Here is a 26,204-nt window from a genome sequence, read left to right as displayed (position 1 = left end):
CATAAGTTTTCTATTCACAAACAAAACCCAAATGTTTTCCTATTTCTCTTCTATAAAGAATATATGCCTTTAAAAGTGGAAGATGTAGCAGTAATTGTCCTGTTGCTTTGCCTGCAAAATTCATATGCAGTTTTCCAAAGTGAATTGATCAGTGTTTCAAGGTGCACATATTTTATTCTCAGGCTTGACTGCATGGAGGAAAATTATTCTTTGTTCATAGGGATGCAGCATCACACAGCACAGCATTGCATTTGAAGGCTGTTAGGGAAAATACAGACACAAAGGCTAGAAAACCTTTGCGAGACGCTTAATCATAAGAGTGGTCAGCAATTACTTCATATACTGAATTTTTCATCTCAGCTGACATTCTTAACTTGGCACCAGTTTTCAACCAAAAGGATGACAGCAGTAAAAGGCTAGTTAATGTGCTACATGCATAAACCAGTGTACATTCAAGTGTGGTTACATTAAAGACTTGGGAGTGGTGGAAGTCTAGTGTAGCACCTAATTTCACCTTCCTTGTGACAACAGAAACACACCAGCTGAAGCCTGCCAAAACTGTCAGTTCAGAACCAGAGCTTTCTTGCTAGAGCTTTTTTTGGGTTGGGGGGGTTGGGGGGTAGATTGAGCCCTGTATTTTGGCAGCATGAAAAACTCCCACCTGCCACTTTGAGGTGCCACAAGAACTTTGTGCATGCTGTTAGCAAGGAGACTGTCAGGATTCCTATGGGCACTTTGACGTTTCTTCCACACCAGTGCGCTGTAGATTATTCACTGAGCAAGACTTCCTGCTGTGAGATTCAAGGCAGCACAGCACAGAACACAAGGTACAGTATTTTACCAACAGCACAGAGGTGATCAGGACAACATGAAGTATAGTATTTCACATCCTGAAATACAATCAGGAAAACACATGACTTCTGAGCTTTGTACATATATAAAGCAGCACTGACAAGTTCCTAACTGAACTCCAAAACCCCAAATGGACAATTTTTCCCAAAGAACTTCCTCTGCAGCAGTCTGCACTCAGACTCACTGAAAAGTTATTTCAGCTGCAATACTCAATGCTTTCTTTAAAGTATTTTATGCCAAATCAGTCCTTTTGCTTTTTAAGACAGGGCAAAAAAGGAGTTTAATGTCTGTGTCAGTTTTTGTCTGTGTCAGAAAAGGATTTCGTTGTTTGTTTTGTCGCTTCTTTGTTTTTAAGTAGCTCTGACAGAAAAAGAGCACCAAACCAGAAATCAAATTGAAGTTTCACATGGTTTTTTTCTCTCCTTTACGCCACCGATGTGCACTCTGCTTAAAGTATGTCACTTAGCATTCTTTCAAGCAGAACAGAGGACATCCTCTCAACTCTATAGCTTTCATCTGGACCAGTATCATATGGAAGGAAAGTACCAGAACTCTGCTCTTATTTCTTTTTCCATATGCCCCAATTTCAATGACTTTTCCATTCTCAACACAAACTGTTGAAGCATTTCATTTTCACATGACTAAAGAAGCGTGCTGATGAAAGGAGAGGCAAACTGCTCAAAGCATACCCACACATTTACACATCTATGCTAATTCCTACAAAGAATGCTTCCCCCTAAAGCCCATGTCTTGTTTGCCTTGAGACATTAGCAGCAAGAAAATTCCATGTACTACAGTCAGTGAATGAAGATGCTGATGATGATGCTGCGTAGGTGACTAATTACCATTTTAGTTCATGGCGACACTCAGATATAGAATATAAGATGTCAAACCTATTTCCATTTTATGTGCAGCCGCTAAAAAACATTTAAATATATTTCACAGATAACTGTCTTGGTAAAATCTTTTCCCTCCTGGTACAAAACCCACACACACAGAATTTAAAAAAAAAAAAATTAAATATGTATCCCAGTTTCCACACATTTTTCTCAGCTAAATCAGACACTTGACAGATTTTTATAGAATTATCCAAAGCAGAAAAACAGACCTGAGAACACAATGAGAACCAGCTGCCTGCTCCATCTTGCAGGATCCTTTGCATGAAGTTTTCTCATGAAAAATTAAGCACACATGACCCCAATTTTCAGAGCAAGACACAATGGCTGTTAATGTATGTTTTGTTTTCACCAGTATGGGGTTTTCCATTCTGTCTGACAAGTAAGCAAGATATATATACTGCCCCCAATGCAGAGTCAATTGCCATCAGTTTCTTATTGTCTTTTCCAGTTCTTTAATTGCAAAAGCAAGACATGTGCTTTCTGTTACTGTAGCTCTATGTATTTATTTTATTGCTTTCTGGTGGTGCAATTATATGTACTGCCAATCAGCATGGAGGAAGAGTCCCTTAAGACTGAAGTCCCTCTCCTCTTGTCCATAGAAATTGATATTCTGGAAAACAGAAAAAGGAGAATGAATTATGCCCTACTTCCCCTGCTCCAACTTTTGAACAACTCCCCTCAAGCCTAGACAAAATGAATTTAACTCTTTTCAAATGCACACTGAGACTCTTAGGTCCTGATGTCTAAAGAAAATACTTTATTTGGAGCAGATTTATTTTAAAGCACAAAAAACTTTAATATATCAGTCACTTTGTAGAATTCTTCAAAAAAAGCTTTTGGGAGTTTAACATTTGTGTTTATATGAGATCTAGCTCATTTCCTAGAACCAGCACAGTTTTTCCCCATACAAAAATCAAAGGCCATTAAGGTAAATACACCACCACTACCACAAAGAAACATTTACAAAGCCTGCAGAGCTGAAGTAACAAGACATCTTCATTCACAGTCACTTTGGTACACTCATCTCATATAAATCACATTCTTTCCCTTCTTTCCACTCTCTATCAGAATTCTTTTCACCACTTTCTTTGCTCTCCGTGAGCCCAAAAGACTTTGCAGAAAGACTGAGAAATTCTGCTGTACACACCTCTCCAAGGAGCTCTTCCCTGTCTTTGCTTCTGAACTACTGTAAGTGCTACATGTCCTTCTGCTTTTCCTACCCAGCCTTGCTCTCACCAACACTGTCCCACCTCTGGCTCAGTCCTCTCCACTGCAGCATCTATGACTGAAGTCAGTTTCTATTTGCAAAACCCTCCAAAAATTATTTAAGTGGTGCTGTAACAGCATATATAATCAGTTAAAATACAAACACAAGCAGTAGAAAAGTGTAAAATAAAAACAAGATAATTGGGGAAAAACCCTAAACCTGAATTTGACATCCTCTATCAATATACTCATCATTTCTCTTAGGCCGTTTGACAATGCAAAGACATAGTCTTCTCGTTCTGGCATGCAAGTCAAGAAAATGTATAAGGGCAAAGAAGGTATGTTTTGTTTCAAGCCAGGGCAAAGGAAAAAGGTCTGGAAGCAGAATTGCAAATGGGTCGTTTTCCAGGTCTGTTTTGCTTCCCAGGGTTAGCAGCTTCCAGCCCCCAAGGACAGCTAGACCTCCTCTAACTGTCTTCTTCTTGCTGCTGTGTCAATCTTTTTCATTCCAAATCACCCTATCTGAGCTGCAGACTATTTACGTGCATCCCCACCATAAGGTCTTCATGTTCTTTTTCTGGACCTGCTGTTCCACTAAAATTTTGAAAAAACACCACCTCTGCAAAAATCCAGAGTAATATATTAAAGTCTCATTAGGAAACTGATACACAAGTGCTCACTTATTTCAGTTACAAGCAATAATGCTCTAACAACGAATGGAGGCATTTGATACAGCAAACAGAAACAACCTGAGCAAGTCTTTTTCCCTAGTAACAAATGGGCAGTTACATTGCCTACACAATTGATTGAACAGCTGACAACATCAAGAGTGCAGAGCCAGGAAACACAAACAGGTTGGCTTGTCAATGCAGCAGGATACTCTGAATGCTCAGCATTTCCTTTTGGGAAAGCAGTGTCAGCTCCTAGCTGTGCTTGTAGACTACAGAGAGGGAGTCCCAGAACCTTCTAGCCTAGCTACACAAGCTGCCACATCCCAGGCTGTTTCACAGAAGATTCGTTCTCAGAGATTTCATAGGAGCTTCAAATCTCAGAGACTCGCTTCACTGTGCAGAGAAGCAAACACGTAGAGAATGAGGGAGGAATGAGAAGAATGAAGCAGTCTGGACAGAGAGGCAAGTGAAGACCACCAGCTACACAGACAAACTAGAGCCAAACAATTTAACCTTGCTGTCTTTCTACTTATAACAAGAAAAAAACCCAGCAGCACAGAAAGGAATGAGCATCGAGCAAATGGTGAATACACCCCCAAAAGGCACACAGAACTTTTCCTAGCAAATTCCTCAATAGCTTTATTGACTCTTCCCTCCACCAAATACCTGATTCTCTTTCTAGGGTCCCCCACAGTAAGATGTTCAAAACCATTTACAAAGAAATTGGTATCACATATATGAAGATTTATTATATTATCAAGCTATGATTATATCTTGCTATGATTATAGCTTGAAAAGGTAGGAAGTGAGTCAATGCAATTTAATAACATGCCAGAAGCCAAGTTCAGGAGTCCAAAATCCTGGTGCTGATATGTGAGTGTATAGCTTATCACACTTCTCCCCTGATCAAATCTGACTCAGAGCTATAAATTCTGTAACAGCAAATGCACATATGTACAGCACATGTTAATAAATTAAATCAATTTCCAATGGCTACAACCCCGAGTGTGGAGCAGGAGATACCATAAGGGCAGACACCAGTAGGGCTGTGGTAGGTTTATTAAGAGTAGACAGCCTAGTAACACTTCACTTTACAAAGCTGCAGCCAAGATGTACAGAGGCCAGCAATACTTTGTCAACACAATCAAAAACCTCAGAAGTCATATCAGCTGTGTGCACACCTGTGAGTAGCTTGGTTTTTCAGAGAGATGCATGACAAAAAATAAAGCCGAAAACTAAATAGGCAGGTATCAAAATTATTTTCTAATACTCTGCACAATTACTATCAGCAATCCAAATGCACAAAGCTAAATTACAAGACACGTTGCGTAAATACTGTCCAAAATTTGTCATCACTTTGCAGTCATTGCAACAGAGGGAAATATCTCTGAAGAGAATAGCATTTTTAGTCAATGCCAACATTGCCTGCGTGTTACGCTAACTGCCCAGAACTGAAATATTCAGATTATGTATTAGAAATGGTTCTGTGGTCCTCTGAATGCAGCTTCCAGAGGCACCAGAGGTCTGTTAACCAGAGCTGTAAAAGATTCTTTTCCAGCAATAAGGTAATTCAGCTCTACATTTTGTCTCACAGTGTGTTGCTTCTTACTAATTCCAGAGGTTACTGTATGTAGATTACACGAGACTATTCACCAAATTAAGCCATGTTTTTACTTATATCAACATTAACCCATGCTTTATTATTTATATTTATACTACAAGCTATCTTTTTTAATTTCTAATAGAAGTAAAATATGCAGGAATTCACATCAATTTGTCCTTTCTGCAATAGCACACTCTGCAGGGGCAAAGTAAACAAAACTGTGATTTGAATTTCTTTTCAAACACAAGTGACATTGGAACAAATCAGAAGCAACAAATGGTCAAAGTGCTGTTTACCTGAAGGCTTTTTTCTGAGGCAAAAGTTCCACAGTTTGGCAGTAGGAAAAAAAAAAGAGCTGCTTGTCTAAATGAAACAGACTGCTGACCCTTTGGTGACAGCACCAAAAGCACATCTATTATTTGTCATTCTCAAAAGAGGTGTCAGGGGCTTGACTAAACATGTAGACAAAATCATCTTCACTTCTGTTAAATTCCCCTTTAGATCACAATTGCTTAATGTGACGCAGCAGCCTGGAGTGGCTTTGCTGTTGACGCCTTTGCTGGACTTGTGCTGAAGGTATAAATACAAAGCTATCACCGCAATTTAATTTGAGGGTTAAACTTGCTTTAAGAATAAATGCATTGAAGAAACAGAACTACACTGGAAGATTTCCAGCTCACTATGACAGAGCCTAATCTTCTCATTGAATTTCAGCTTAGCCAACACTATGAGCAGTATCATCTACATCACACAAAATGCTCATTTGCAACTATAAACTTTTATTCCCAATTTTATTGCCAATTTGAACTACACTATTTTCATAAACTACAGCTCCTGATGAGTTCGCCAGCTTACTTACTGTTTGCACAAACCTTTTCTGCTTTGCACAAACACTAACAGCTGATTCCTCTGCCGACACCTAGCAGAAAAACAAGGACCAGAAAACATCTTTGAGGGATCTGGAAACATAATTGTAGTACATGCAGATGGCTCCCTAAGAGAAAAAGCTATAAAAAGCAAGTGACTAAGACCCTTGTGCTGCATAGCTGTGCCCTTGCATTCAGTCAGTCTCTGCCTACCACTCTTTCAAAACGACAACCCAACAAGAAATCCCACCCAAAAAAAACCCCCAACAATCATGCACAGAGGACTGGATTTAACTTCATGAACTCACCCATCACTTCAACTTGGTCCAGCAACTGCTACTCTTCGCTACATAGGAAAAGTATTTCCTTTCTGCCCAGTCTCAGAAGGGTTTCTAGGCACCAGGTATATGAGCAGCACAAAACAGCCATTTAATCATAAAAATATGAATACTGTGTAAGTTTCCATGCCCAGCTGGGCATTGTTATAAAAGAGAATAAAAGAAAGCATTTGTTTTTTACTACTGAGCGCCAGCAGTAAAACTCATCTAAAAACTTTAGCTGTTTCCCATGGAACAGTCACCCTTCACAGAATCTCAAAAGGGACATCTGCAATCCAGACTCTCAACTCCAACCTTCCAGGCAAAACCCACTACACTTGGCTTAATCAAATGTAAGGTAACATGACTTTCTAGAACTCTGCCTTTCAGAATCCCACAGAATCTTGTTGGAATAGTGATGCTTTGGGCACATTACACCAATGTGTTAGGGCAAGCACGCCTCTGTCAGACTGAGGGGCTCCGAAAGCCTCCTGACCACCCCGATAGAAGATTTCTCAGCACCAGTACTAAAGTCAAGGATAGAAAAAGATCAAGAAATGCATGTTCTAACAAACCTGTGATAGAAACAAGGGCAAAAGCACCAGCCAGGACATTTCCTCAACTTCACTTAAAAGGCTTCGTGTTCTAAAGAAGTGCAACTCCACACTACAGATAATTTTATACATCAGTTAACAGATAATTCTAATGACGCATTTGTAGAGCAAAGAAGGTGTATCTCAGCTGCTAACTGGAGACAATTATTTCCTGTTAAAAACACCTATGTCAAGAAGGTCCCCTGGTAGAGCAAGGTTGAGCATAAAGGAGAACATGCACAGCACCAAACTGCTAAATCAATTTTGACACCTCTCTGTCTACACTGCAACTTCAATCTATGCTAGAAGAGAAAATAAACATTTTGCAACACAAAAGTGCCAGCACAACACTACGTAGAAAAACAACTTATTTGATTTAGCCTGGAGAAAAGGAGACTCAGAGGCAACCTTATCACTCTCTACAACTTCTTGAAAGGTGGTTGTAGTGAGGTGAGGGTTGGTCTCTTTTTCAAGGCAACAACTGGCAAAACAAGAGCACACAGTCTTAAGTTGCACCAAGGAAAATATAGGTTGGATATTAGGAAAAAGTTTTTTACAGGAGTGATAAAATATTGTAATGGTCTACCCAGGGAGGTGATGGAATCACCATCCTTGGACGTGTTTAAAAAGAGATTGGATGTGGCACTCAGTGCCATGGTTTAGTTTAGTTGAGGTGTTGGGACACAGGTTGGACTCGATGATCCTGAAGGTCTCTTCCAACCTGGTGATTCTGTGATTCTGTTTTTTCCCTTATTTGAAAAACAATGCTTAAGTTTTACCCAAAGTTAATCGTGTCGGAGTTTCACTTTTCAGCCACTAACTGACAAACAGGCAACAGGAAAGGATTCAACTTGAAAGGCATGCTCTCCCAGAGAAGCATTTGGAAAGGAAACCTCTCTTAAGACAGCTTCTCCTGCTTTTCAGCCCTGCTTTTGTTTAAGAGGAAGTGTATTTGGAAGCCCATCCTAAAATTAAGAACTAAATGCAAACAGAACAAAGTAAAATTTAACTGAGCAAGGAAAAGCAATATCAAACACATTTTTCCTGTTTTTCAATGATTTCATGTACTGAACCTCTTTGAAACAACTGAAAGTATTTGTATATTCACAAACATGAAAGTTGAGAATGCTCTGCTTGCCTTCTCTTCCATTTCAAAACACTTAAGCCTAGGAAGTTTCCACATTAACCTGTGCTGTTCTTCATCCAATACAAGGACATTAGAAACCTTTTAGAGTGTAAATTATTTTTCATTAATTGTATTTGCATACTTTTAGGTATTTCTTTATTTGAGCTGAAACACCCAAGAGACAGAAATAGACCTTTAAATCTCATCCTCCCCTGCTGCACAAACACTGCAGTTAACCCTGAGCTGGGCTACCCAGAGACAGAGCAAGAGAAGAGGTCTCCAACAACACGCAGTTGTACCAGCTGTTATCACAATTGTGGAGCTATCAGCAAAAATCCTGCCCTAGTACTCAAGTCCTTTCCTTCACATAGTGAAGAAAGATGACCACAAACAAACTGGAACAGGAGGAGGGCTGAACATATGGGACATACAGATGGAATAAAATTTAAGAATCCAAACACAGTGTCATTTAAGAAAGATGGAATAAAATTTAGGAATCCAAACACAGTTTCTTAAAAACTAAGAAAGTATCTGCTATAAGCTGAAAATTTATTCACTGGAAACACAACAGAAGACAGTCTTGAAAGTGCATGCATCAATCTGTGAGCTGGCAAGTTGACGGAATACAGAAAGGCAAAATACCTGACATTTAATAAAACATTCTCAGAAAGAATGTAACTGCTTTCCCTGACTCCCATTATCTCGGCCAAGTTCTAAAATGGCCAGGACCGCCAGTACAGCTGTAGCCTGCTAAACAATTGTGGGCTCTTCTTTCAAGTGTCATATTGCCACTGGCAGTGGCCAACTGCAGGAGTTACAGCATATGGATTACAACTCCCACAGGAGACCCCACTGCCCCCATCAACACTAACCAGTGAAACTGGGTTGTCAGGACTTTTGTACATGGACCTGTAACACTTCGTAAGTGGCTGGGCATGTCGGCATAAAACTGCACCTTCATTTACTACACTTCAACCTAAACACTGATAGGGAGATAAGACATCCCAGAGTGCAGACTTAAAATGCAAACACACAGACAGGCACATACAAGATTACAGCCCCTAACTCTTTAGAGTGATAGGGTTTCTTTTATTATGGAACATGTCTTCAACAGCTACTTCCAGTCTCCCTGGTAAATCATCAAGCTTGTGTCACACAACCAGCAGGTAAGAGGGTTTTCTAGGATCAGGCCTGTAATTGCTTTGCTCCGAAGTTACTTTCATTCCACCACACATAGTTAGCCCTTCCCACCTGCCCTGAAAGCACAATGCACTGTTTCCAGTGTGGGGTGGGGTCCCCCAATGAGTCCCATTTAGACGTGCCTGCACAAAATCACCGCTTAATTCCATGACATTTGGTACAGCCGTGACCCCTATTCACACAGAAGGCATGAAAGGAGCCCAGTGTAGTGGAACTGTGCTCCCGGCACAGCCGCGCTCACATGATCTTTGCTTGGTTTGTGTCACTGCCAAATGGGCAGAGCACAAACAAGTGCAGGGTGGCGTGTCACATCCTCTCTCTCTCGATGCACCAAATCAAGCAATTAGACTCTACAGCAGGCACCCTCGGGGCATTAGAAAGAGAGAGCAAGGGGAACAGAGTGTGTGAAGACAGAGACACCACCGATTGCTTTTTTGTCTCTCCTTCAGTTAATCCGGTAATTAGCACTACCAGGCGGTCTTTCCTTCCGGCGGAGCAGGAGGAAAAACCGTTTATGAGTTGAAATTATATGTCCCAAATTAAGGCATGGAGTTGCTGCCCTGCCATGACAGTCAATATATATGATTTTTATGTGACAATGCAGGACAACAAATCCATCCCATAGTTTTCTACATTGTCAGTGTGGTCTATCACCAACTTGGCTCGATGCTCCTACTCCTACCTCTCCTACACAATTCCTACAAGACACGGATATAGAGGCTGTGCTACAGGAACTTACAAGCCCCAATTTGTAATATGTACAAGCCCCTGCACTCTCAACCAACATAATCACATTTCTGCACAAACAAAGAGCTTCTGATCAGCCATGAGGCCATGTGGAGGCTGGAGCTGTGAAAGAAGCAGCAGAAGGAGAAAGCCCACACTCCACAGCATTCCAGTGACTAAGAGAGATTAGATTTGGCTGCTGGCTGAGATGGCTGTCTGTCCCCATAAGACACTGCATCTATTATCTATCTAAAGGCATGAAACACAACTAATTTTTTTTTAATGTTTGAAAAAATGACACAGTTTTAATTCTCCAGGCAAAAGACGCACAACAATCAGGATATACAAACAGCAAATTGTGGCACAATTTCCCTTTTGACTTTAACAGTAGCCAAGAACTACTAGAAGCTTTTAAAAATTTTCTCCATAATTATTGCTAATGTCCATAGTGCGTAACTTAAGAGAAACAATTTATTACCATACTTGTGGTTAAAACTGAGAAGTGGATCAAAAAAGCATAATGAGAAACCAGTAAACTCTCCTTAATTCTATTGCCATTAATCCATATCACAGAATCAGGCTAAAAATAGTACCACTGTCTTTAAAGCCACCTGCTCCGTCTCCTCTTTAAAAATATTTTTATTTAAGAATGAAAAAGTTTAATGAGTATCCACCAGCCTTACTAGATCTTCTGTTCCTTAAAACTGCATGCAATCAGTTTTACAATTGAAATTTTAGCCCTTCATTTGAGAATAGCTATCTGTATTTTCGTATTCTCTCACAGTTCATTTTTTTAAACTGTTATCCCTGTGCAAAATTAAGGCATCTTATAGATCACAGATTCCCTCGAAGGCGGCAGGGGGGGAAAGATGTACCATGAATACAGAGTCCCTTCTTTTCATCAGCTGAAGGATTCCCTCAGTTCTTGGTTCTCAGTTAATATGAAATAATTTCATCCAGTTTGAGTCCTAAGATACTCATATATGCTTACTAAATACATCCATTTCTTTTTCAACAAATCTCATTGGTCAACATAACACAAAGAGATCCTGGTGCTCTTCCTATTTCTGCCACACGAATCAGCAGTATATGTGGGAGCAAAACCAAAGTCCCTAAGCTGCCTGATACTGTGTTCTATTCACCAGAGCAAACAACAGAGTTGTTATTGGCAACTTCACTATATTTCTATGCAGCCTTCCCATAAGCCAGGGCTGAAAAGACTGGAGGTTTGCACCAAAGTAAGGAGACAGCTTACTTGACAGCTGTGGGTCAATCTCCACTGACAGAAGCAGTGCAATTAAGAGCTCAGATTAAGCCCTGACATACACTTTCTACTTAATTCACTCTTCCAAATCTCGTCACCAAGGGCTTTCTGAGTAATCCAGCCATCCCAGTACTCCAGGTACCTACAAGGGAGGCAGTAATACAGCTGATAAAATCACCCCAAATACACATATGCGTACACTGCCCACAAGCAAGCATTTAGAACTTCTGTACAAAGTTCTTTTCCACAATCCACAGTCTTCTAGCGTAATGAGAGATATTAGTAAATGCAAAATCAGAACTTTGATACATTTTTGTAAGAATAAATTTTTCATATTGACCAGAACATTTGCCTGGCTTTAAAAGACAAAATATGATCGCACACTAACAAAAATACTACCTGGATGTCAGACTCTTCTACCTTTCCATTTTTCTTTTCTTTAGAGTGTGTAGCTCTGAGTCCTTCCTAATAATTGCTCTGCAGTTCATCTTCAAAACTGAAATTTTTATTCCCGAGTTCAGTGATGCTGAAAATTGCCCATGTGAAGAAATCCCCTTGGAATTAAACCAAAACTCCTGCTATTCTTAGAATATACAATGCACGGTATGGTAACATGCATGGTAAGCATCCAGGTAAGTCTTCATTAGCAAATACCTCATTTCATAGTGAAAATTAACATACCACCCTGCCATAACCTGCAAAAGAAAACTGAAAATTTAATAAAGAAACCCTGAAAAATACAGTATCTGTTTGTGTAAGCTGAGGAGGTAAGCTGTGCACAATGATGTGCCCCAAGTCCTTCATGACATCTCCAAGTCCCAAAGCAGTATCTTGGATGTGCTTCATTTTCAGAGATGGTGCACTTCAGCAGTCTGAGTAAGTAATCAATGAAGCCCAGTTCACCTCATGATTCAGAAATATTTATTTTTAAAAATGCATCCTTGCATGAAAATTTCCACTTTAGATTTTTTAAACTGAATGTGCATCTTAGAAACATCTTTGATTCACTGTTAAAAGACATCCAGTAACATTGACATGTTATCAAAGGTGATATAGTTTAACCAGTAGTCCCTCATCTATCCCTTATGCCTTCAGGAAAAGGCACTGAGGAACACCTTCTAATCAAACTGCATCATTTTTAAAAGTCAAACTGTAGACAGACACCTATTTTTAATACTTTTGCATAAGGCCATTGCTACTGATTTTGCACAGGAAAAAAGCTCCCTATGGCATTTTCCCTATGGAAAAATTTCTTTCATGCCAAGAGTTGTCATCACCTGTATTCTTCTACTGCAAAAGAGCTGCCAAAAAAATGTTGATACAGAAACAAACTCATGTCTCCATCACCACTCCATTTACACAAAAGCAAGAGCTTTGCTAGAAGCATGTGTATGAACTCAAAGTCAGCAGTTTTCACATAAGTCATCTGATCTCAGTGTGTCCTCTGTGACTTCAGTCAGTCCTCTTTAAACAAGCTGCGTGTCCTGCAGCACAGATAAACACAAGTCCATTGATCTTTCCTATCAATTGTTCAATTCCATTCCACAAAAACAAAGCTGCAACTTGAACAATAAGAAGGATCAAGAAGTGTTTATTCAATTAGGAAGGGGAATTCTCCACTGAATTCACTGAGTGAATATTGTATATTCTTACCACAAATTACAAAAAAATAGGACACACTTCAGTGAAATTGTATAGTAGGTTTTCTTAATCCCACAGATTTTTCACAAAGAGGGACTGAGTGCAATATATTGATGCCATTATAGCAGAGAAAAAGAAAAAAAGAAACCAAACCCGATTTAGAGCAATCAGCTCTTTTTATTTTAGATGTCACAGAAAAACACCTAACAAGTGTAATATTTTTCCTGAGCAGTCTAACACCTAATATTTAACATATATATCATTATATATCATTGTTTTTATTCTATCACTGAAATTGGTAAGCATTTTTACAAAGTTTCAGTTAAGGTTCTGGTAAAACTTACACTAAAGGCAAAACCACTAAGACAAGGAGTACAGCATCTAATTGATATGTCTGGCTGAATGAAGAACTAAAAGCAAGCCTTTTTTTGTATTCCCATGTTCAATTTAACATTTAGAATGCTTTATGCAATACCCAAAAGTTTTATCTATTTGTTTTAATTTGTAATCCTTTTCATTATTAAAATTTGATCTGTCTACCAAATTGAGCTAACTGGGGATTAGGCCAATTAAATGTAAACATATTTCCCTTCAAAATAAGAGTAACACAGGCAGTAGAACTGCAGCAAGTCTAAACAATACGAGAAAACTGAACTTCCAGCTATTACTAATTTCTTATGTAAATCCCCAGTAAGAGAATTAATTTAATGCAAAGAAGCATGGTCAGTTCTGTTGGGTTTATTCACTTTCTGTGGTCAGTTACAGACACCCAGGACTAAGGCTGTAGCTTGTTTTTGAGAGCTTCTGTTTTCAAACATTAGTTTTAATTTTCAGTGTGGTATGAAACACAGAGGATGGGAACTGTAGAAGGACAAGAAATTGCAGTGGAAATTCCAGGGGAGCCAAAGTAACTGTGGCCATCTGTACTTGCATTCTGCACCAAAGCTACTGCACTTCACGCAGAACCCAGGAGCTCCTTCCAGGCCTGCTGTGCTTATCACAACCTGCCCTGGTCCCACAGCACAGAGCTTGGGGCAGGGGCAACACAGCTGTTTTTAGGGAAGGGCTGCAAAATTTCTCTAGATGCTGTCACACTTTCACTGGGAGAGGGCTGACAAGCAAAATGCATTTTGTCTTGATGTATAGAGGAAGATTCTCTGTTTTCTGTTTAAGACCATCTAACACATTACAAAGTGAGAGCTAATCAGTTTTACATGTGCAAAGACACATGGAGTTAAACTGTACATGGAGTTATACTGTATATAAAAAAGCATGAGAGTTTACTATCATAAAACAAACAAATGCCTGAAACTACACTCATGCTGTTTAAATCCTTATTATGTCAAAGGAACTGGAAGTAACTTTGGAAGGCAAAATCACCAAAAAGAGGATTACAACACAACATATGGAAACTGTTGCATGCTTAGCAAAATTGAACATTAGCAGCAATGTTACAGTTGTTGATAAAAAGCCTTGGGCCTGAACTACAAGGCACTACTCTCTTTCACTAACCCTACAATAACAACAACTTCAAAACCATATATACACTTTTCTTCTTTTTTAGCAGCAGTAACCTGAATGGGGACCTTTTATTAGCAATTCCTAAGGTCATGAACTTGTATTTACATACCAGACTGTTTGCCATGTAGTGTCAATAATCTGCTGATTAAAGGTCTCTCAAGTCCCACAGACACGATAGACCATGACAGCTTAATGACCTGCTTATTACAATCTGGTGTAAGATACTTCTACAAATTAACATGTTCTCATTTTAAACTTGTCCTCGAATTTATGAAGAAGTTTAGAAACAAGAGTGAGAGACCTGGAGCTGTGTATTAGGCAATGAACTGAAAGAACAGATGACAGCAGCACCACCAGAGAGTTAATGAGAAGCTTGACCTTCAGTACACGTTACAAGTTGATTATCAGGAGTGCCTGGGAAGCTGCCGCCCACAGTGGGCACGGGCTGACCCAGCAATGAGACAGCAGCTACAGCACCCGAGTTCTCACCATGGTTTTGCCACTGACCTGCAGCAAGACCCTGCACAGGTCACGTCCCTTCTGTGCCTCAGTTTTCCCTATCATCTTTTGTCTTGCCCAAACTGAATTCTTCAGGACAAGGCCTGTCTCAAAGCTGATGGTTGAGTACAATACTATCCCTGTTGTATAAGTAAAAAACACCAGTAGTTTCTCAGGCTCAGGAAAGGTGAAGTGTTAATGAAACACTGGTTTCTTGTTGTTCAATTAAACGAGACTGAACTTGGGGGTTCATGACATTATTGCTGGTTCAGTTCCACTTTAACGTACTGAACATACAAGAAAGAACACAGTAAGTGAAGAAGCATTTAGCAAAGGTTTCATTTTAGTAATACTGCTAATATTCACTAGCTTTGGCAATACACAATTACACTGGGTTACAAATCCACTATTTGATAGATAATCAGAGAGAAATCTGAGAGAAAGGGAAGGGAGGGGAAAGGGAGATAAATGTAGGCATAAAGGAGTGGCTCTATTGACATTTGATAAAAATATCTAGGAAAATCCCAGAGGAGACATGCAGAGACCATGTTTTCTAGTGGCCTGTCCTAAAAGCCACTAGAAAATAAATCTAAGAGCAGCTTTATCAACCATTCACACCTGACAAATTTTCATCAGCACCAGGATATTAAAGGCTGTTTTGGTACCTTTTAGGCACAGCAGGCAGCTATACTTTAAAAGATGCAATTACCTTGTGTGACAAAGCCAAACGCTTTTTTTTTTTTCCAATAAAAGCCTGAGAGTCAAAGAAGGAAGAAAAATAACATAAAGAACATAAAATGCAGAATAGAGGGGGTTCATGTGACTTGTGCTGTCTAGTTCATTTTCTCCTTGCCTGTCCTAATTAAAGTGCATTTGGGATCAACATAATTAAGTCTAATAATGCCACAGAGGATCCTAAGAGAGCAAGGGCACTAAGCTTGTTTGCTACAAGCTGCATGTCCTTGCCCTTGCCAGAATAATCTGAAGTGCTGACCAGATTGAAACCTGCCTCTCATGCTATTTTTTGCCACTCCTGGACATCACAAATACAATTCAGGAAACACCAAGATGGTAGTGGCCAAGATCACAGATGGAACCCAGGCAAGTCAATGAAAAGATACTAACAACAACATGAAAACAAAAGCAAAAGAAACCTCAAAATTGTGATAACATTGCTCTCCGTGGCAGTACTAGCTACCTGCTATTTTGTCTGTTCCAAAATTCCTCATCTGTTTTGCATGTCCACCCAGTTCTCAGAAGAGGAGAAACTCCCCTATGATACGAGGCTTGGAACAAAATCCTTGTTTTGGGACAGCAGATTGCTTCTATTTCATTTGCACTGCAGATTGCATTCATTGCATTAGATTATTTTGAAAACAAACAGAAACCCTAAGAAACAAGAACAGAAACTTGTTCCAACATGCCTTTAGGCAACAACCAGCTTCAATCAGCTCCTCCAGAGAAACAAAAAGAAAAAAACCCACGTAATAACTGTCCCATGCGCTGAAACGTGACATAAGTTTACTGTTCAGAGACAAAATGTTCATTCTTTAATGTTCTCTGACAGTGTTATTAGCAATGAAGACTGCAAAACAGATCTATCTAGAGTTTTGCATATGAATTATCAACTTTAAGTAACTACTACTAATTTAAAGTAATTTCAACTGAATACTTGCTGTGCAGTCCCAAAGGTGTTGAAAAGATAATTTCAAATTAGAATGTTCTTGGACTCTTTATGTTGAAGGCTGGATTGGTTTCGGTTGTTTTTTGTTTTGTTGGGATAGGGTTTTTCGTTTGATTTAATAAGAAAAAAGTAAGTTACACTTACAAATGGAAGGATTTCTAAGAGATTCATGTTGTCATCCAAAATGTTGACTCTGCTCATTCAAATACTTTTATTTCTTCCCACAGACTGTCAGTAATGACAAGACAAAGTAAACTTCACATCAAAATTGGCAGAATAGTCAAAGCGAGTGAGCGGCTGTGTGGCGCTCAGTTGGCGGCTGAGGTTAAACCACAACAGCGTATCAGAGACATGAAAAACACGGAATTTTTTAAAGCTTGAAAGCTTTAGAAGGTAGCATCGCCTTAAATCATAGAACCAGTTCCAGTGTTTTACCATACTCTTGCAAAAAACTTCTTCCTTATATCTAGTTAAAATCGATCCTCCTCAGTCTGAAAATGTTAACCCTTGTTCTACCACAACAGGACGTCCTAAAACATTTGTCCCATCTTTCCTGTAGGCCCCTTTAGGTAACTGGAAAGCACTGTAAGGTCTCCCCAGACCCTCCCCTTCTCCAGGCTGAGCAGCCCCAGCTCCCAGCCTGCCTGCAGAGGTGTTCTGTTCCCCTGATTCACTTTCATGGCCTCCTCTGGACTCCTTCCAACAGCTCTATGTCCTTCCTGTGCTGAGGATCACAGAGCTGGGTGCAGCACTCCAGGTGGGGTCTCATTAGAGCATCCTTTAAAAAAAATTCAGGAATCAGCGGGAAAAGGATTTTAAGCTGCTATTGCTGCTTTACAGTTCACAGAATGAAAGCACAGGCTCCTGATGACCAGCTTTGCCACGTTTGCCATGTACCAAGGCAAACCTCTGCCAAGCCCAGCTCCACTTGAAAAAGCAACTGAATAACCATTAATGCAGATATTTATCAATTTCCAAAATTAATAATGGCTCTTAAGCAAATTAAATAATGATTGGAAGTTTCTTTTCCTCCATTCAGAAAAGGACAAACAACTACCAAAAAAAAATAGGCTAGCAACTGTCTCTGTATTCTTTAGAAAATAAAACCTGACAGATGGTGTCCCTGCCCATGGCAGGGGGGTGGACCTAGATGATCTTTAAGGTCCCTTCCAACACAAACCATTCTGTGATTCTAAGTTGGGAGGACTATTATTATTTCATGCCACAAGACTGCGCTTCCCCCTGTGTACTTCAAATGCTTCTAATGACACCCACTGCATTTAGATCAAAAAGAGTTCCCAGGGGACACTGACACTGCAGCTGTGCATTGTGCTGTTGAAATGATTCTGATTAATGTCAACATGCAAAGTAAAACCTTATTTTAACAGCAATATCCACCCACAAGTTCCCTTGTGCCTGTTCTGGGCCCCATTACCTCCAACAAGACTAACTAGTCTTGAGCATTTTGAAGGAATTTGAATTAAGAGGCTCTTATTATCAAGGCTGGGTAAGTAGCCTTAGTGAATCTACTAGGACGTAACAGTGAGAATGCAGAAAATAATCTAAGTAAGCAAGTAATTACCAGTATCTCCCCACCAAAATGGAAGGACATGATAAGTCATTTCCAGCTGCCTGCCCTGTATCATTCAGTATTTTTCTTAACAACAAAATAAAACAGCACATTTAACAGGTCTTCCTATAGCAGTCATGAGACCTCATGTTTATTTGAACAGAGCCCAGAGATCTAGACAGAATGAAATCATCCATTCAGCAGAGGCAATACACAAGGAGCAACTCAAAAGCTGACGCAGCCAAGTGCAGAAGTGTGGTGCAGAGAACAGTGTGTGGCAGCTCCTCACAGAAAAGGATCTAATACAGGATTATTCAAATGGCTGATGCTTGTTAAGACGCTCAGTGCAAGTAAATTCTGCCCAGACTTCAAGGTCCCAGCTATACATACATATATAGCATGTCGATTTCTCAGGACGATCCCCCACTTCCTATCCTTTTCCTCCCTCCAACAGCAACACCAAAGCAATGCTGTCATTTTAGCCACAGTAACTATGTGCTTCTCTAGCAAATCCAGTCACACACTACTTCCTTACTGAGTAGGCATAATCTAAAAAATTAAAGATTAAAAATAAGTGTTTTAAACACCTAAGGTAAATTTTAAGTTGAGTCAGCAATAAAAAGCCACTACACAAAAACCCTACCCCATACAGCAGCTTAAAATTGAAGCTATTTGAATCCTGCAAAATACAGACAGTAATCCTTATGTTCTATTTAGTCCCTGTAAAGCTTAGCTGGGTGTTACATCTAGTTTTAGGCACTTAACTTTTACAAAGACATGGATTGCTTAGAGTATATAGGAAAGCAAAGAAATAACTGTTGGCCTAAAAAACCCAACAGGCTTAGAATCTTTATTTACAACACAAAGGACAGCAAGCTGGCAACAGACTTTAACCACTGCATAAGGAAGAAGGAATAACCTGTACTCTGTATTCACAACAGAAACAGCAATATCTTTGATATTTAATCAAAGGTGATTCAGATGAGATCTCAAGCTCTAACAAGAGGACAGCAGAACACATCAAATTCTCTGCTAAGTCCCCATTCAATCGCTTTCCCCACCCAAAAGCATTGTGTACTTGAGCCTTCCCTGTATGACCATTATTGTCTCCCTAGTCAACAACACACCTGTGTTTTCAAAGAACTTTTTTTTGCTACTGGTACACTTGTAAAAGCCCTTCTTAGCAATTTTTAATGCCCCAAGCTAGTTTGAACTGCAAGGAGGCTTTGGCCTGCTGGGTGGCATCCCTGGTGCCCAAAGGATGCTTGCATACACCCTCTGCCTTGCCTGTCCTTGAATGTATTTCTTGTACACTCTTTTTTTCACATTTGAGTTCATTAAAACTCCTTGCTTAGCTCAACATCCCTTCTTCTGACATTCTTAGTACTCTGCACGCTAGGATGATTTGTTCTCAACCTCTCAATAGCCTTCCTTAAAGACTTCAATTAAATTATTAGCAGTTTTCTGTTGCCAAGTATCAGTAAGAGAAGTTTCTTAGGCTTCAAAATCTTTTTTTCATCTTTCTGAGATTCAAGTAACAGGTTACAACGTGGTGTTAAAATTTCCAGAAAGGCAAATACTGAAAAAAAAAAAAACCCTTGTAAAAGTAAGATGTAACTAAAGCTAGTACAGACCAACTTACAAGCTATCATTGTAATTAATTTGCCATGTCTCACCCCATCTCCCATGCCTTCAATGAGTACATATTCTTTGCTTTTGAGCTGAAAGCTTTTTCTTCTTGTACAAGAACAAGCTGAATGTATTGAAAGGTTTTGTGAGTGAAACAAAAAATTGCAGACTAATGTAGACCTCCAGATAAGGCAGTATACACTAAGGATAATAATCCTTTACACCTCAACACTCGCAGTGTTATTAAGGTCGTATATTATAGGCCACCATAAAAGACTTCATACATGCTGCAAATAATCACTTTGAGAAATCTGACAATCCTACCTTTCTTTCTCCCCAGGTTGGAAAGGGATCTAATTGACTCCTCCAAACTAGCATCTTCCTGAGGATGTAAGTGCCTCTGTCCTCCAGCTGGGACAGACAATAGATCCACTTAAAAATCATGGGCACAAAAGGCCTAAAATAGTTGAATGAATTTTCATGGTATGTAAATCACATACCAACTAACGGCTGCTTGTAACTTTTTCTCATGAACCTTGTATCTTCCACACCATACCATGGTCTAGAAAAAAATAAAATATCAGTGCAGTTTGCCTTGTAATAGCACAGATTTTTTTTTTTTTTTAAGATCTGACTCCTACTGCTAAAAAGAGGCAAAGAAGTTGCACCAATGGAGCGATCTGAGAGAATATTCTATTGCAAAATGCTGCCAACTGTCACACTCATCACCATAATACCAACATCAAACTCTAACTCTCTCTAGCCATTCCCCCCAAAAGAATGAACTGAACATAGTCATTTTTAAGGACCACATAAGAAACACCAATAGCAATAAACTTTATTTGCAACATTTCACTGCTTTATCCCCTAACCCCTTTCTTTTGCATGCAGTCCCCATTTCCATCAGCATGTTGGTTTTGGCTGGGATAGAGTTAATTGTCTTCACGGTAGTTAGTATGCACTATATTTTGGATTTGTGCTGGAAACAGTGTTGATAACACAGGGATGTTTTCATTCCTGCTGAGCAGCACTTGCACAGTCAAGGCCTTTTCTATTCCTCATCCCACCCCACCAGGGAGGAGGCTGGGGGTGCACTGGGAGGTAGGAGAGGAAACAGCTGGGACAGCTGACCCTGACTGACCCAAGGGATATCCCGACACCAAATGACATCAGGTTTAGTATATAAAGAGGGAGTGAAGGACATTCAGTGGTAACATTTTCCTTCCCAAGTACCTGTTACACATCAGGGAACCCTGCTTTCTTGGCAAAGGCTGAACATCTGCCTGACCATGGGACGTGCCAAATGAATTCCCTGATTTGTTTTGCTTGTTTACACAGTTTTTGCTTTACCTGTTAATCTGTTTTTAGCTCAACCCAGAAGTTTTCTCACTTTTGCTCTTTAATTCTCTCCCCCATCCCAACACAGGGGCATTGACTGAGCAGGTCTGTGGGCTTTGTTGCCAGCTGGAGTTAAAAGCACAACAATTACAAAAGTTACATTACAAAAAAAAAATCACATTTAAATTACCAGAAAATAATATGCAAACATGGCAGATATCTGCTACAGTTACATTTATAACAGAATTGTCAGGATTTTACCCTTACTTAAATGAAAAAGGCAATTTTTAAATGAAAATTACATTACATGGTCTGGTTGAAAGACAAAGCAAATCAGGCTGAAGAAAAATGCAAGATTGAGAAGTGTTAAACAATTTCTGTGACATAAAGCAATTTTAAACATCTGTGTGCACATGCATGTGTATATAAATACACATATGCACACATATATTAATCTAGCATAGCTCGAGTTATTCTAACATTCATCAATGAGAATTTGCAACAGTCTCTAAATAAAGGGAATAATAACTTCGCCTTTCTAGGTAGGATTTAATGCTCAAGAACCTTTTAAGAGGAAGAGGAATGACAGCTTCCCAGAATATTCCAGAAAGCCAAACAAACTTCTGCTTCTGTTTGCTAACAAAATCAGTTTACACTTTATCTGACTCTAACTCCTCATGCAAGAAACCAATACCTATCCATCTGAGGTTTCCTACTTATTGAGAATGACACTGGTGTTCCACTCCTTCAGGTCACCACCACACAACTCCTTTGATTAACAAGGAGCAATACTACTTGAAGCCTTAAAGCATTTCTTCAATTCTCAATACTAAAAAATTAAAATCCTCAAAACAGAGAGGCATCAACTCTTGAAGGTGTTTTATGGACCTTGTAATAATTATGTTTTCCCACAAAACTCTGACTACTTGTTACTGTTAGCTCTAGTTAACAGTCTAGTTATTCATTACTTGAGATCTTCCTTCTCTTGGCTCGTTAGTTTTCATGGGCAATTAAAAATATAAAAATGAGTAGTCCAAAATTCTCACTTAATTAAATATTTTATAAACTCTGTGTCTTTTCAACTTATATACAAACAGAAACCAAGCAAGTTCCAGAATGACCAACAGATTAATCACAGAACGAAATACACCTAATTCTTAAATGGATTTCAAATAAGATGCACACAAAAATAAAAGGACTGAGATTTTGATAAAATATTTCTTTACTCATTTGTCCAAGCACCAACCTGATCTCCATATACAAAAGGACAAGATTGAGGACGCTGGAGTTATTTTAACAGGTTGAAATGAAGTAGGACATGGAAAAATATGAGAAGCTGTCCATGATAAATGCAGACAGCTGTACCACTTGTTTAGAAATACTGATTTTGATCATCTTGGAACACCATTAAAAAATGTTCAGTAAAAACCGATCAGTTCTGACAATAAATTAGGGAGGGGGAAAAGAGTGAAAAAAGAGCCATACAAAATAATTTAGGTCAGAGAGAGAAATCTCACTGCTTTTCCAGAGAATACAGGTTTTAATCCTTGAGCATGCATATTAGATACCCACTCTAAGTCATATTGCTTTTAGCAGATGCAAATAAAAAAAAGACAACAAACCCCACTGAGCACTGTGAGCAAGGAAAGTACAGGGTTGATGAACAGAGAAGCTGAGACCCACCACAGGAAACTGCAATTTACAACCAGGAGCAAGAAGGAACTCCACGACAGCTAACATTTTGAGGGTCATCAACTGGTCATTAAAAGCTGCATTAAAAGCAGGTATCCTGTCTTAGCCAGGTGACCACAGACAGCATCCTACCTCACAAGTAGGATGACAAGCTGACATTGCTGATTCACAGTGACTCTACAATTAACACTCAGGTCATGCACTGGAAGAGAAAGACTCTTTAGAGATAAGCTAAAAATTCAAATACAAAATGTGAAAAAAGCATTTTAAAAGTTTTAAAGCAAAAACCGTGTTAGACCTGTAAAATAAGACATGTACCTGTCCTGCAAGGGTCCTAACAACATCCACACTAAGAAATCACCAAATTTCTTGGATGGATAATCATGCAAGTTATCACCAGAGATTAATCAAGAGTCTAGCTGCTTCGAAACTTGCTTAGGATGCTAAAAACACTGTCCTGTTTAATTCCTCAGTCTGTCTGAGCCAGGGGCTGAATCTGACCTGAGTATCTTCTGAAGACAGAGAGATGAAATTAACCACGTTACCAGCCAAACAAACAATTCTATATTGAAACAAGGAGCTTAGAGGAATGCTTCCCCTAAAAATAAGTAAAAAGTAAAAATTAGACACTTCCTTGGTTATATTGTAACAGATTTACATTTCTTTATTAATAGATTCTCAGGAAGTTGGTTGACCTTAGAAAGGTCCCTAATTTATTATTATTGGAAATGGTTTTATTGGTAACATACAAAGGTTAGCAAAGAGCCTCTTCCCCCACACCCCAAAACTCCTGAATATTTTCCCCATCTGTGCTTTCATAGGTGAATGCCCAGTTTCCAGGATCCTTACCTGGACAGATACAGCTCCAGCAAGCAGAAGCCTCTGATCAGCTTCCAGCTCACTGCTGGAGGATATTTGTTTAGGGCTGACGCTGCTGTAAAACAGCACGAAAGTAAGCAGTGCTGTGCAGAGGGGCACATAAGGCACACTCACTTTCAGAGTAATGACCTGGCTAACACAAGCAGCCTCTACTGCTTTGCAGTCCCGCACTGCTCTCGCTGTGAGGATCTTTCTGTAACTTGCTCAAGCAGAATTGTCAAGGGCCAGACTCATATTACCACTGAGAATGAAGAGTGGTATCCCAAAGGAAATCACTATTAGTACTTCTCCAGCTGAGAAACTGTAGTGGCATTTACTCAAGTACTTCTGCTGCTGTATTTACTATAATTACTTCTTCAAACCCTCATCTGTTTTGATTGGTAAAGGTCCATGGCTAGCAAGGAAGCTAGGGATACAGCTTCACACAAAGAGGCCTTTAAATAAGAAGCACACTTTACAGACAAACTGGCCAGTGCTCAATATATCATTCTACTTTTGGTTGGCATTACTTAAAAAATTGTGATAGCAGAATTCCATCCCTCCCAAGTTTAACATCTCCCTAACCCTAGCCAGCCTATTCAACATGCCCTGTATCTGAATCCCTGCCCTGCATACTACCTTCACCAGAAAAAGGTACAAATCAGCACCAACATGATACAGGCAACAAGCTAGGGAAAAAAGCTTTTCTCTATCCCTTCTCCCTAGGATGATGCCAGTCAAGGAGCAACCTGTGGCTTGTACGGAGCTGGAAAGTTGCCCTTTTTATAAAGAAAGCAGATGGGTTATGAGCTACAGGATATACTGAAAGGCTTAGACTTAGAGAGGTAAGAAAGGACATTGTTTGTTAAATCCATTCGTTAAAATCCTCATCAAAAGGCAACTGTCCTTTGCTAGCAGGCAGTTCATCTTGATGTCAGATCAACCAGGGCCACTGATGCTTCAAGGGTTGTTATAGTCATGCCTCAGAAGTAGCTGCCCAGCTCATACCCATTTCTAAAAACTCCTTTCCAGCAATCTGCACAATTTCCCAGTCCACTCAAGAGTCATGCAAGAAACATCCAATATAACAGCTGAAGAAATGGGTATAAAAATCTTTGATGAATGCCAGCAGTTCCCAGAAAACAGATCTTAATTCTATACTCCATTCCTCTAAGGCAGACTACAGGGTAACATGCAGTAACCAATTTCTTACAGGAACTTTAATCTCTTTGGACAGAGACTGGGAGGAGTAAAACACAGGCAGTCCATGAAGGCAAAGAAAATAGCCCTAAAAGAGGCAGATGTAAGGGAGAGGTGACATTTTCAGCTTTACTTCACTTGATTGGACAGAAGCACACATCACTTGGGCCTTTTGTCAAAAACAAGGGAAGACTAGAAATGACAAGTGAAAAAAAAAATCCCAGACTGAAGAACAAATTCACCCAAGAGTTTAAGTGGGGCTTAACTGGATCCCTGTACTATTTATGTAACAGAAAAATACTGAAATCACTGGATATTTATGAGTAATTATCACAGTTATTATAAAAAGATTTGTTAAGGGAATTTTGACTGTTATATAATTATTCTATGGGACACCATCTGTCTTTAAGTCTTCATAAAATTAAACATATGTTGTTTTCACCAACTGCTGTAGTAGACTCACATTCTCATCCTGCTTACGTGCTGCAACATAAGAAGACTATTCATATCACTGGGAATATGTCAGAGCCAAATATCAAGTAGTGCTCTGCTAGCAGTTCCTTTTCAAAGCTAGGCCACGTCCTCCCATGCTCAACTTATAACTCAAGGGTAACTCAAGAGTTGCACTAACTCATCATACATAGCTTAGCCTCTTGCTTTGCTGCAGCTTCCTTGACTGCAGCTTCTGTGTGACTGGCACCATGGGGCACAGGCCCACAGTGCTCACCTCACACCTGCTCAGGCCAGCCAGTCCTGCTGTCTCAAATACAGAGCTGGGTGGCAAACAGACCTGCAGAGTAGTGCTTTTACCCTTGCCTGACTCCATGCTGTGGAGATGTGTTCCCCTATGGCAATCCCCTGACCTCAGCCCACTTGAATCAGCCTGGCCTCAGCACTGGGACACTTGGCACCAAGACACCATTTACTTCATGGCATTGGGCAGCAAGGAAGAGACCTACTGACCAGTTTCCCATCAGAAAATCTACTCTGTTAAAAGATGCTTCTGGCAAATCTCCATCAATTCTTTCTGTCCTTCCAGATTCAAATAGGCTTGTAATTGTTTGGTTTTACCACAAAAATAGCGAGAAAAAAGAAAGGCAAAGTTGTGAAGAAGTTTTTGAAATCCCCCTCAACCTTCAGCATTCTCTGGTTAGAGCTGTTTATAATATCCAATGGCAAATTCACCAGGCAGGGTTTCATCACCTAAACTGATTATATACTAAGTGTTTATGATCTGATCAATAGTATTG

At 39.6% G+C, this 26,204-nt stretch overlaps 1 protein-coding gene across 2 annotated transcripts in view; it reads right to left on the bottom strand.

Annotated features, from left to right (window-relative positions):
• TSPAN5 (tetraspanin 5) overlaps positions 1-26,204 on the bottom strand; it is an 85,117-nt gene that overhangs the window by 27,665 nt on the left and 31,248 nt on the right. The window contains exon 1 of one of the 2 annotated variants that reach the window (XM_085057972.1): positions 1,961-2,029. The exons of the other annotated variant lie outside the window; for it this stretch is intronic. Coding sequence (XP_084914098.1) covers positions 1,961-2,014 — 54 coding nt within the window. The 5' untranslated portion in view covers positions 2,015-2,029. Of the gene's footprint in view, positions 1-1,960; positions 2,030-26,204 lie in introns of those variants that run through there. 2 annotated transcript variants of the gene reach the window in all.

This window comes from Lichenostomus cassidix, chromosome 4, assembly GCF_008360975.1.
Source record: "Lichenostomus cassidix isolate B80296 chromosome 4, HeHo_3.0, whole genome shotgun sequence".
In the NCBI taxonomy this organism is placed as follows: domain Eukaryota; kingdom Metazoa; phylum Chordata; class Aves; order Passeriformes; family Meliphagidae; genus Lichenostomus; species Lichenostomus cassidix.
This window is presented reverse-complemented; position numbering and strand designations above follow the sequence as displayed.